The sequence below is a fragment of the Drosophila ananassae genome, chromosome XL (genome assembly GCF_017639315.1).
Source record: "Drosophila ananassae strain 14024-0371.13 chromosome XL, ASM1763931v2, whole genome shotgun sequence".
Classification (NCBI taxonomy): domain Eukaryota; kingdom Metazoa; phylum Arthropoda; class Insecta; order Diptera; family Drosophilidae; genus Drosophila; species Drosophila ananassae.
Window position 1 is genome coordinate 7,377,551 of NC_057931.1, and position 12,587 is coordinate 7,390,137.

The 12,587-nt window shown below is 40.4% G+C and overlaps 1 protein-coding gene across 1 annotated transcript; it reads right to left on the reverse strand.

Moving 5' to 3' along the window:
* Nucleotides 1-4,167: 4,167 nt before the first annotated feature.
* On the reverse strand, nt 4,168-5,457 carry LOC6502143. The gene is made up of 2 exons (XM_001966093.4): nt 5,158-5,457; nt 4,168-5,086 (listed from the first exon to the last, which is right to left on the reverse strand). Exons 1-2 carry the CDS (start codon nt 5,326-5,328, stop codon nt 4,775-4,777), a joined length of 483 nt encoding a protein of 160 aa, XP_001966129.1. The 5' UTR covers nt 5,329-5,457; the 3' UTR covers nt 4,168-4,774.
* Nucleotides 5,458-12,587: the final 7,130 nt, after the last annotated feature.

Sequence of the window (12,587 nt, forward strand, 5' to 3'; positions counted from 1 at the left end):
TTTTTAAAATTTTATATTAAATATTTTAGACAATTGATTAAGATTTCGAAAATGTGGTTAATAAATAAAAAATAAAACTGATATAACAGTGTGTGCACTTTCGTATAGACGCACATATGGTCCTTGTTGCTGTCGCTGATGCTGCTGCTGCTCATCATCATCTTTTGGCGTTAGCAAGTGCTTGGCGGCAACTTCTAATGGCGGCATTATGCGACCCCCCCTTCCATATCCATCTCCATAGCCCCAACACACACACACACACACCGACACACACACACACCGCCACTGGCCATGCCCCTCCTGGCAGCCCTCTTATCCCTGCATGGGTGCGCCCTGCGCAAAATGAAAATGAAACTGTTGCAAAATCCCATAAAACGGCCAAAAAGCTTTTGTAAATGACGCCAACAGCTGTCGATGGCAAAGCAGACAACGTCGCCGTCCGCCCAATTTGCCAAAGCACCAAAGCCAGCCACCCCCCTGAAGCCCAACGCCTCTGATCGCCCCCCTCCTGACATCTATGTCATCTATATGTGACTGCACTTGAAGAAAAAGTCTGAAGGTTACAAGTTTGATTCAATTTTGGAGAGATTAAAACAATGTTTAAAAAGTTTTTAAATTGTATTATAATAGCTTAAGTTTTCTTTTCAACTATATAGATGTTATCTTTGTAATTTACTATAATTTTTTGAGAAAAACTTATAGGATTATGATCCAAATATACCGGGTAGAATTTTTTAATTACATTAAGCAAATAAATAAATGAAACAATAAAACTTTAATTAACATTTTATAATAAATTTAAACATCTTTACTTCAGAAGTACCAGGTATAAATATTTATTAAACATCAACAGGAAACACTTTTAATAATATATCTTGTTCAATATACAATTTAATTAATTCAAATAAAATCTGAAAAATCTATAGAACCCCCTACCTATTTCTCTCTGTGCAAATGTGTGTTAGAAACGAAGCTGGATCCTTTGTTGGAGGCCAAGAAGGGCAAACGGGGATGTAACGTGAAGGTTTTGGCGCGTTTTAATAAAGCGACAATGACATTTTATGAATTTTCCACTTTGTTCTGGGCCCACGCCCTCCCCCCTTCTCCGCCTCCTCCGCCACCTCCGCCACCCACACCAGCTCATTTTCTGGGCACCCCCTTGGCTGTTTTCATTATTTGTTTGTTTGCTCAGAGCCACAGCCCGCAGTTGACTGGCGGCCGCCAAATGCACAATGCGAAATGGGGGGCTTGTCTTCCACACAAATTAGTGTAATAACTTTCATTTAAACTTCAGGGGATGAGACTATTTTAGAGAGAGAAATTAATGAAAAAGATTTGTCTTTAAGACTGTTTTCTTGGGGAATTAATTAGAGGCCTTATGGTCTTCGATGAGAGGGTTTTAAACTTCTTATAGTTACTATTTTATATAATTACTAAAAGATATCTCTCTACTTAGTTCTGAAATTATTGCTATATAAATTTAAAGTATAATTTTTAATATTATTATGTATTTTATAATCACTATCTCCTCCAAAACAATTTAATAAACATTTTTTTCCAAGTGTCCTAGACTCCAAAACTCCAAATGAATTGACATTGTCTTTGTGTTTGGTGTTGTGTACCTTTGAGTGTGTGTGTGTTTGACAATGAGTGTGCCAGTGTGTGTGTGTGTGTGTGTGTGGGTGCTGCACAAAGGCGTGTCTCCGTGTGCCCTTTGATATCGGATTTCATTTATAATTAGCTGCAAAGTTAACGGCTGGCTGCCATACCTTGACTTGTGGTTGGTGTGGCCCGGTCAAGTAATTTGCTTGTCAGTGGGTTCAATCGGGTCACCACCCACTCACCCACCCACCATCCACCGCCCAGTGTCCACCGCTTCTCGGGGTGGACTCTCCGGAGTCAGGAGTCCAGAGACCAGAGGGTTCGATCCATCTCATGTGTCAATAGAAGGTGTTCCAACTGCGGGGCTTAAAGAGTAAAATAAATTGAAAAGATTTTGCGGAAAACAGTATTTTTAGAGTTAGAGCTTAAAACCTATTTGTTATAGGTCTATAGCTTCTTTTAATATTATATCTTATTAGGTTTTTTTTTAAAAAAAACTATTCAAAAAAGTCCTAACTTGATAGCTATTTTGATAATTTCAAAAACCAATCCTCTTGAATCCTCTTACTTTTCCCTCACCTTTTTTAATTATTCCTCCAAAAAAGACTTCTTAAATTACAAAACAATAAAAGATTAAACAAAACCCTACATCAGAGAATCAAAAAGACAAGCAGAACCCAAAAACCAGAAATTAAAACCAAACATATCCAATAAAATGGGAAAACAGTGGAGTAATTATGACAACTAATAAACTTTGCCGCTTCCAGCCAGCCATTCCTCCTGTGGCAAATCAAAAACGCTTTTCCCTTAATTTCCCTATGAATGCTTTTCCGCCAAAACCCTAAACCATCACTCCAGCCCACTCCCCCTCCGGGGAGAAAAAACCGAAAATAATGAAAAAGTTAGAAAGTAAAATGCACGCCCGGTTGCCAAGTGGCAGTCCAAATTAACAGCTAATTACGTGCGAATGAGAACTCTGGCGGGGTAAAATACGGACGGACGGACAGCAGGACAGCAGGACAGGCGGACAGTAGTACAGGAGGCGGGGACAGAGGCGGACAGGATGACAGTCAAAGGAAAGGGGGCGTGACAGGACGGGTATTTGATATTGCAGAGCAAAAACCAAACACGTACCGGCTGCAAAAATGAGATGGGAGCTGGAGCTGGCGCTGGAGACCCCGAGATGGATAAACAGGGGCGAGCAAAAAGTCAAACATTATTTGAATACAAAATTGCCCTTGAAAAGGGTTGCTATTTCCCCCATAAACAAAAAAATTCGTATATATGCACAAAAAAGAGGCGACAGTTAAATAAAAAATAAAAAACAAAGTGCGGCCGAGGCGACAACAAAAGTGACAAATTAGTCAGAGGCGTCGACACTAAAAGCGTTATGATTGAGAAAAGGGTTAGACCCAAGCCCCCCTTTTATAAAAAAAAGGGGAAAAATTACACCAAAAAGTCCCCTTTCGAATTCTTAGTCTGGGTAATAATTTAAAGTGGAAACTCCTAAAAAGGAAAAGGGGAATTTAAATAAAACATTAGGACATTTTAGAGGATTGTATTTTGATAAAAATTAAGAAAATTAAATATAGTTCTTACCGAAAGTTTGACATTTTTTAAAGATGGAATATATAACCTTCACCTTTCAGGCCATATCTATCAGGAAGTCGTCCTTATGGTTAGTATCTAGTATCTAATAAGTCTAGAAACGAAACAAGAAAAGTTATATTAGGATTTAAAAAATTAAAAACATAAAACATACCTCTTTACCAATACTTTCATCGATTCTAAAATAAATATTTTGAATTAAATACATGTTTTTAAATGTTTAAGAAATATTTATTCAACTTCAGACATTGTTCTTAAAAAATAAAATATTTTGACATAAAAATCAAAGTAATACTATTCAAAATTGTGAAAAAAAAAACAAAAATATTTTATTTTATATTATTATAATGAAAAATAAAATATTCCCCTATAATATTATTCATAAACTCCAATTATATAACATTACAGTTAAATAGATATTCCCTCAAGCAAAGTTCTACTGTAATTTGTTGTTTGGCAAGCGGGGGGGGAAAGGATTTTTATATCCTTTTGGGTCAGTGAGCGGCCGCAATTAAAATTCAACGAGCAGAATGCATTTGCTATTGCCAGGATGGTTTTGGGTTTGGGTTTTGGGGAATTCGACCGGACATTTCGGGTGGATGGGTGTCTGAATGGTGGGTGTGGGCTACAGGGCTACAGGACTACAGGACTACAGGACTTCAGGACTTCAGGGCTACTGGGGGGTTTAGGATGTCGCCACGCAGGATTTCCAATTGTGGTGTTTTTGTCATAAGACAGCGGCCCAAATCCCCACACGTAGCATCAGCATCAGCATCAGCTCCACTCGAAAATTCCCTGTTCCCCCGCATAATTACATGCTAAATTGTGTGCTACAAATAACAGAGCATTAAGGGTTGAGATCTCTGGGAAATTCAGAGTTCTACAGCACTGGCTAACCAAGTATACTTTAATATTAAACTTAAATATATACTTTTCTTATAATATATAGAAGATAAGTACTTGCTTGACAATTTTATTTCAAAAATTGTATAACAAATATATGATGAAAATCATACATATGCCGATAAGTGTGACATTTATCCAAGATATTCAATATTAAATAGATAATATAGTAAGTGTAAGTTGTATTTAAAATACAAAAAATTTAGGCAGGCATTAAGGAAGTTCGTCGTCTTAGCCGCCATCTTTTTATCAAAAAAAGATTGAAAGTGTCCGAAAGTGTAAAAATAAAAGGGGGTGAACCAGTAAGGAAAGAAAATTATTTAACCCAGTCCTCAATTCTTGACTATCGTAACTAAAATTCTATCCTTAATCGTTATTGTTGCATCGTCCTTGTTTTTTTTTGATTTTTTTTTTTGCCGGACTCCAAGGATCAACTGGCAGACTCCTTGGATGGTCATTTGCATGTCTGTTTTTTTTTTGAGCTTGTTGGTGTATCTCCTCCTGTTATCTTGGGCTTGGCAAATTAACGCCTTGAAATGGATTCGGATTTGGTCCTCAAGTGCCGGCGCATTTGCATTCGGCCGCCGTTTAATGTAATCGCTGTGTTCGCCCACCCTCCCAATCCTTCCTGCCACCACTCCCTCCTCCCACCATGATACACTTAAGAGGCAGCAACGGTGGTGGCGGTATTGGTGGGATTGGGATTGGTGGTGGGCTTTGTGGGGGTCTTGATTGTGATTAGGGGATTGTTGGTTGGGGGGGCCTTGTCACCGTTATTGTTCTTCTTGGTGCGATCCATGTTCTGCGCTGGAGCCGGCTCCGCCTTGACGGTGAAGATACCGAAGGTCCATGGTAGCTGTTGCTCCACCGACGGATCAATATCCACGCCAAAGGATATGTCATCGCCAACGAAAACCTCTCGCAATTCACTGCCGATGCGGCTGTAGTTCAGGAAGACCCCATTAAGGGAATCCTTTGGTCAGGGAAAGATTATTCTCATTATCTGCCAGGAGGATCAGGATTGCCAGGATCATGATTACTTACCAGTTCCTTGATGAAAAGAGTCTCCCGTTTGACCACGATCACGGCGTGGAACCGCGACATGTAATCGTAGTTCATGATCCAGGTGCAGGATGGATTCCGGCCCAAGGTGTTGTCCCCGCGGACCAAGTACACCTTGTCGCCGCTCAAAACGTGCTCCAAGTAGAAATTCATGTATCTTAGTTTCGGTATGGTTTTCGTAAAATTTCCGTATGCTAACGTCTGGTGATCAGGTCGAGGCAATGCAGTCGAATGAGTGAGAAGCTGTCGAGTCGCTAGCTACTTGGCATGAACCTAAAGGCGTCGCCTCCCTAGTTGACTGGATTTCAATGGAATTCCATTTCCAAAACAACTTCTCTTTTACTCAGTGTCCCGTTATGTAAAGATGAGAAAGCCCTCGATCTCAGCCGCCGATAACAGTCGATAACAAAAGCTTCTTGCGTTAACAATACTGTTTTAACGTTGAAACTAAACTGCAATAGATTTTGAATAGTTGGATTTTTTGGAGACTTTTCTTAAAATAATACATAAACTAGGTAGAACTATATTTTAATAGTTTTAAGAACTATTTTTAAGAAATATAGGTCAATAAAGAGAATGCTTCTCAGTATTTCCCCAAGAAAACCATAATTTGTGTGTAAAACTTTGTCAATTCTCATAGTAGCTCATATAAATATTTTAAAATATCTACCCATAGACTACTAAGATAAAATAATAAGTTTAAATCATTCTAATCATTCGAAATAAACAATAAAACCAACTGAGAAACTATTTTACATAGAGTTTTCAAAACAGCATTTTGTAATCTAATTTGTATAATAAATTCTAAACACTCAAGAATAGCATTTATTAGATTATTAAAAACCGGAAAATTAGGAATTTGTCTTAATATAATGATTCACATTATAGATCCAAGAGCCGCAACGTTATAAGCTTTTCCAATTAGAACCATCGCCAAGGCGCGATTTATATTTAATATTTTGCAACACTGGTCCATCCAGCACCTGGTCGCCGCTTTTTTGAAAAGCTTCTGCATAAATAATTGCCAAAAATAATTGGCTCCGGCGTAATAAGCTGGAATTCGGGGAATCCTTTCGCCAGGATGACAACGCAGGACTCTCGCTCTCTCTCCCTTCTCCCCCACCCCTCTCGCAATTCCAAAAATCAAATACTAAACAGAAACAGGTGGCTGTGAGGGGGTAGGAATGGTATGGAGGCATGAAGCCATGGAGGGAATTCGCTGGCAAATGCAGTGAGCCAAAAATAATGAACTCCAAATGAAGTAAAACAAAAAGAAAACACAGTTTTAATTATTCATATTTCATTAGTGAACAGCGTGAAGCGTAGCTGGAGCAGACGGCGCCGGCGGAACAGGTCGAGGGAGCAGGTAAAGGCGATGTGCCATATAAAATTTATAAAAATCAAAGTAAGGAAAAGCTGGAGGAGCCGAGCCGTGCAGAGCGGGTCCAGGTCACTTGGCGCCGGAATGGAAACAAAAGGAAATGTCGGAAACGAATCTGGATACACATCATCATTTGTCTTGGCGGGAGTGGCTGGAGGAGTGGTGTGGAGCAAGGAGCTCTTTTAGGCCAGGGCACATTGATGAATGAAGTGCGTAGTGGGCTGAAGTGACTGAAACGGCTGTAACGGCTGAAAGGCCAAAGGACCAAAAGGCAGGCCGCATTAAAAATGCACACGCAATCAGAAAATGCTTCACGACGGGCTCATAAAGTCAGAGCGCAGGGCGTAGGACGCTTGGCTGATGGATCAGCAGCCTCAGATAAGACAGGCAAAGGTGGAGATGCCGATGGAGATGGAGATGGAGATGGAGGCATGGCCAAGCCGTTCCGGGGTAATGAGTCAGTTGAAGTGGGCCCGCCGTCAAATTTTGTAGAAGTAAGCTCCTTTTGAGCCAGGCCTCGCGTCGGTTGCCGGCAATTTATAATTTGTTTGAGGGCTTTCAGCGGCCTTTCAAGGCAATTACCCCGTACGGAGGACCCTCAGCCATCCAGGTATCCTGACACCCATCTACTCACCATCAGACGGTCACCTGGATTTACCTTTTGGGGTGAAAGGCGGCAACACAAACGGCAACACCTTAGCAGCATTTCGGCTCGACTGGCTGCGAACTTTGGCACCAGTCCTGGGTTCGCTTACTGGGTCAAATGGACTGCCACTGGCACTGGCTATGGCCATGGCTCTAGAGCTGGTGCTGGATCTGGAGGTGGCTGGTTGATTTATTATGGCCATGGCTAGTCCCCGGAACCGCTGAGGATGTTTTCTTTGACGCGGCACGTTCGTCCAGTCAGGATATGCGTGGGTGGACGCTGCAAGAAAAAAATGAGGATATGTTGAGGTCTTTAAAGAGGAAATAACTTTTGATTTTCTTTGGGCATTAATATCCAGGCCTTGTCTAATATTTCAAGATTATTTTAAGGTAGTTATAGAGCGCTTGTAATTATAACTTAATTTATAAACAAAGAAGTATAGGAGAAATCCTCCTTAATTTTTGTTTGGTGTATCCTGACCAAGTAAACGAACACGTAGCGGTTGACCCGTAAGTGTGGGTCGCTGATTTCCCATTGAGAGGCCAAAGACTTTCCCCATTTGTTCGCCGGGGAGCTGAAAATGTAAGAGTGGCAAATGGAATTTGGGTTTCCACTTAATATAGTTGCCATTTGTAGGTTCGTATTAAAATGCAAGCTCTTCCATGCTATTAATATTCCATTGCGTATTCGCGCGAGAATATATTCCATTTTTATAACACGAAACTTTATGAAAATTTTATAAATAAAAGGCGAAAAGGATGGCGGCACAGGGGTAGTGCTGGGCCACACAGTGCTCGAGTCCTTCGCTAGTCCGTCGGCAGGACGAAAAGGAAAGCTCAAAAGTCAAAGCAAACACTGGGAAATCTCTCAGCACTGGGCAATGCTGGAATCCAGAACCTGAAGGGGCAAAATTGCGCAATGAACCCCACTTGAAAGGCAGCAGCCACCCACGTCCATACAAAAAGGTGAGGCAAGAATAAAAAACAAAACAAAAAAAACAATTGAAATGTGAATATTAAATATACAAGTACAAGTTGCCCGTTAGTAAGCTCTGGCATTGTTTGTTGCAGCACCTTGCATGCGAGGCAGATCCACAAACACCCACGAAGGAGGAGGAGGTGGAGGAGGAGGAGCGCAACCACCCACCATGCCATCCACCCAACCAACGCTTGGCGGCAACTCCCCGCGGCGTCATTGTGCGCTCCTTGGCTCCAGGAGGCAGCGGGAAATGCCATTTGATGGCATTTAGATGGGATCGCTGATTGATGTTACTGGCTTCTCTCCCCGAATTCCCAAAGCCAGACCAGGCCGCCACCGCCACCCCACCCCAGGCCCGGCAGGAGTGTGCGGGAGTCACTTTGCCCGGAGGATTCCAGGAGCTTGGAGACCTAGCGAGGAGGAGGCTTAAAGATTGGATTCCATTCCGCTTAACAAGTTTGTCAAACGGTGGCTCAACCAAAATCATCTAATTTTGAGGAGGAATATTATTTTTTAACATTATAATAATAATTTAAACAAGTTCTTAGTGATTTTAAGAATTGAGAAGTATTATTTTTAAAAGGGATTTGATAGTTAGGAGTTCATATTTAAAAATCATGCAAGTTTTAAAGAAGTAAGTTTAGTAATTAGTACTTTTTCTTAGGAACTATAATTGTTATATATTTTTAAACAAGCAACTGTAATATAAGTTAAACTCTAGCTAATAAATTAAAAACAATTGTAGAGTTTAAAAATCAAAACTTAAACCCTTCCTTTCAGAAGTGCCACCGACTTTTTTGATACTTAATCTAAGCTTTGTCCCTCCCAGCCTGTCAGTCCTCCTTTTTGGAAGGGTTTTAAATAAAAATCAGCCTAGATATAGCCAGGGATAGCTAGGGATTTTTTTATATGGCCAGAAAGCCAGTAAATTCAAAGCCATCAGACCATCAGGGCATCAGAGCATCAGACCAGCAGCAGGCTGCATATGTGTAATGCATGCAACGAGGCACATTAATTAAATAAAAATTGATTTTCCAAGCGCATGAAATGCAATCAGCGACGAGGCTTCGGCTTCAAGTGGGTCCATGTGGCTCGGATCCAGGACACAGGACTCACAGGACACTGGACAGTGGACAGTGGATGGACTGGACCATGGACCATGGACCACTCTGCCGTGTTGTCAAATGGAGTTAACAAAGTTTACGCTTTTTGCGCGCTGCTGTCTCATTCTGTTGTTGCTTTTTCTACCGACTGCCTTTATTTTTTATATTTTTTAAATTCTCTTCTTTTTTTTTTAAATTTATTTATTTTGTATTTTTGTGACCGCTCTTTTAATTTTTGTACACTGCACATCGTATATGCATAAGTATATAATGTGCAACTGGATGGATCCTGGCCTGGCCTGGTCTGGTCTGGTCTGGTCTGGATGGATGGATGGATCCTGGTAGCCATGGTGCCCGTCTCGTCGCTGTCCACGCCCTATCCCGTCCCGACCCCGTCCTGTCCCGCCTCTATCTGGTCCGTTTCGCCTTTTATCCTTTTGGCCACAACGGCGGCAATGAGTTTATTGTGCGCTGTCGCTTTTTGGCCGTATTTAAACCACAGCAAGTCATCAGGCAAATTGAATTTTCAACGTATGGTCGCACATTGCGTTGCACCACCACGCCGTGTCACGACACCACCCCCGCCCAGCCCCCCCTGGCCTCGCCGCCTTCATGCTTTGCCACATCTTCTTCTAGCCATGTATTTGTGGATCCTTAACCCACTGGGATTGTTTACAAACCTATTGTTTTTCACTCCAGATATGCCTTGGGGTCTACCTGATTTTTTGGTGTTTTTTCTGGATACTTTTTGGAGGAACTTTCAGAACTTATTTATAATTACTATTAACTTATTATTAACTAAACTAAGTGGATAATACTTTAAGAAGACACTGTTAATCTAGAGCAGGGATGCCCAGTCCCATTGCTCTCGTTCCTCCTTTGTTGTTGGATTGCTCTGTCATATGGGTAGAGCAAAATCATATACGTGTGCTGCTCCCAGTATAGGCAAGGCAAATTACAATAACAATTTTTCGTAGTTTAATAACACTTAAACAGTTTCAACACTTTTCTGGCATTTTGTTGTTGGATTGCCGAAAACTTTTCACTGCAAAAAATCACTTCTTGTTGTGGTTTTGGACAGAATGGTTGACTGTGGAACGATGCATTTTTTCTTTGTCGAAAATTTTCTTTGCGAGCAGCAATGTATTATATGTAATATAATAATAAGCGGAAACAAAAAAATTAATTTGGAAAGGCATTTTATTAAATGCTATGCTAAAGTATCTGCGTCACAAGCCGATATGGAAGCGCAGTAAAAAAAATTCGAAAAATAATTGAGCATATTGAAAATAATTATAATCCTAAAATTAATTCTCAATTATCCGAAAAAAATTTTTTTTTTTTTTTCTGTTGAAAATGTTACAAAAATTTTTTTCAGTGATACGATAGAAAAAAAAAAAAAAAACTATCGCTCATATGTATTTGTGCTTTTGTGCATAGGTATTGGAATTTGCTCTGTCATAAGCAGTGCTTGGGCACCCCTGATCTAGAGATAGATACGAAAACTGTAATCATCTTAAGAGACCTCTTAATGTATAAGATTTTATAAATATCTGTTTAAAATACACAGATCTCGTTTCAAAATACTCCTTTAACTTAAAGTTTTCTCTACTTATTTATTACTATTTTAAGAAAATATATACTTAAAGTTAAATAAGAGTCTTTATGGCTATGAAATCTATACTTCTCTTTGAAGACCTCACTTTCTAAGCATCAAAGAAGCACATATCCCGATTGGAACCAAAACCTAACTACTCTAGCCCTGAAAAAATAAAATATTTGTAATTTTTATATATAAACTATAATCTTAAATTTAAGTTAACTAAATAAGTGTTAAAAGAATTAAGTAAAACAAGATATCTTCTTGAACAATTGAAGCTTTTGTAGAAAAATAAAAATTGTAAACTTCAAACCATTAAACTGGTCTTTTTATTTCTTTAGCTGTAGTAATATTTTTTATGCTGCCATTAAGATAAATTCTTGTATTTTTTATTGTATTATTTAAGAAAGAAGAAGCCCTGTTCATAAATATTTCATCAGAGGGTTAAAGCCTTGGCTTTCGCTGTCAGTGGCTGTATAACATTTCCATCTCGCTTTTATCAGCACGGTCAGCGACTGTCTTTTAAACCCAGTACCCCCACTCCACTCCACTCTATTCCCTGCCCCATGCCACATGCCCCATGCCCCATGGCCCCCTGCCCAACCACGCCCCTGATGACCCCCTTCCCGCCCCTGGCCTGGTGCATTTGCTTGCTTCGTTTCTCGTTACAAAATTACCCACGATAAAAATTGAATTACTTCGTCGTCGTTGTCGTGGTCGCCCCCCCTTTATTTTATTCAGGGGCGTAGTCCAGAAATTTTTCTATTTAATGCAAGAATATCTAGTCTGTTAGAAACCCCCTTTCTTTGTAATCAACTACGACCCTGGTGCTCCCTACTCAGACGACACTGAAACTGTCGCCAGGCCGAGTCCTGTGTGACTCCGTCTAATGATAAATGAGCTGCAATGGATGACAGCGAATCAACTTAAGTGTATTGCTCTGCTTCACACACCCACACTCCTGCCCGGCTCGCCTGGCTGGTCCTGGTCCTTAGTCCTGGAAACAGGATCAGAATCAGTAGAGGGACCAGCAACCGGGGGGCAGGTCCAAAGAGCCTTTAGCCAATGCACTTTCCCCCTCAACGTTTTCTGTTTTTTGCTCGTGTTTACGTTTCACTTCAAAATTCCGCTATCCTGCTGCACTAAATATTTACATGGATTCTGGAACGGGAAAAAAATAAGGAGGAAGGCAGGGACTTTGGCTACAAAAAATAAAAGAAGAAAAACACACTGGAACTTGGCAAGTGTAAGTGAGATACTTTAAAAAACGGGCAAGAAACTTTGCCAAAGTTCCCTCCGCTCATTATGCGTCATGGGGTTCTGGGGGAGGGATCTGGAGGACGGGCTTAGACGGAGGGCATAATCAGTAAATTGGACGCAACTTCGACTGGGTCGGCATGGCCAAGAAAAGTGGTGACTAGGCTAGACGTGAAACAGCTGCGCAAAAAAGCCAGAGACCCAAGAGCCGAGACCCAAGAGCCCATTAGCCAAGTTCAAAGACACGAATTTATGCCTTCCAACATATTCTCGATTGCATGATTTTTGCCACTTCATAATGAGGATTTTAAATTGATTTTAAATCGGTTAAGATTAGCCCAAGGATTTAGTCTAATAGTAGCTCTCCAGGAAGTAATAGAACTACTTTCCTTTCAAAACTAATGAAATAATTCCCTTTAAAAGTAATCTTTAAAAAAAACCCTCATA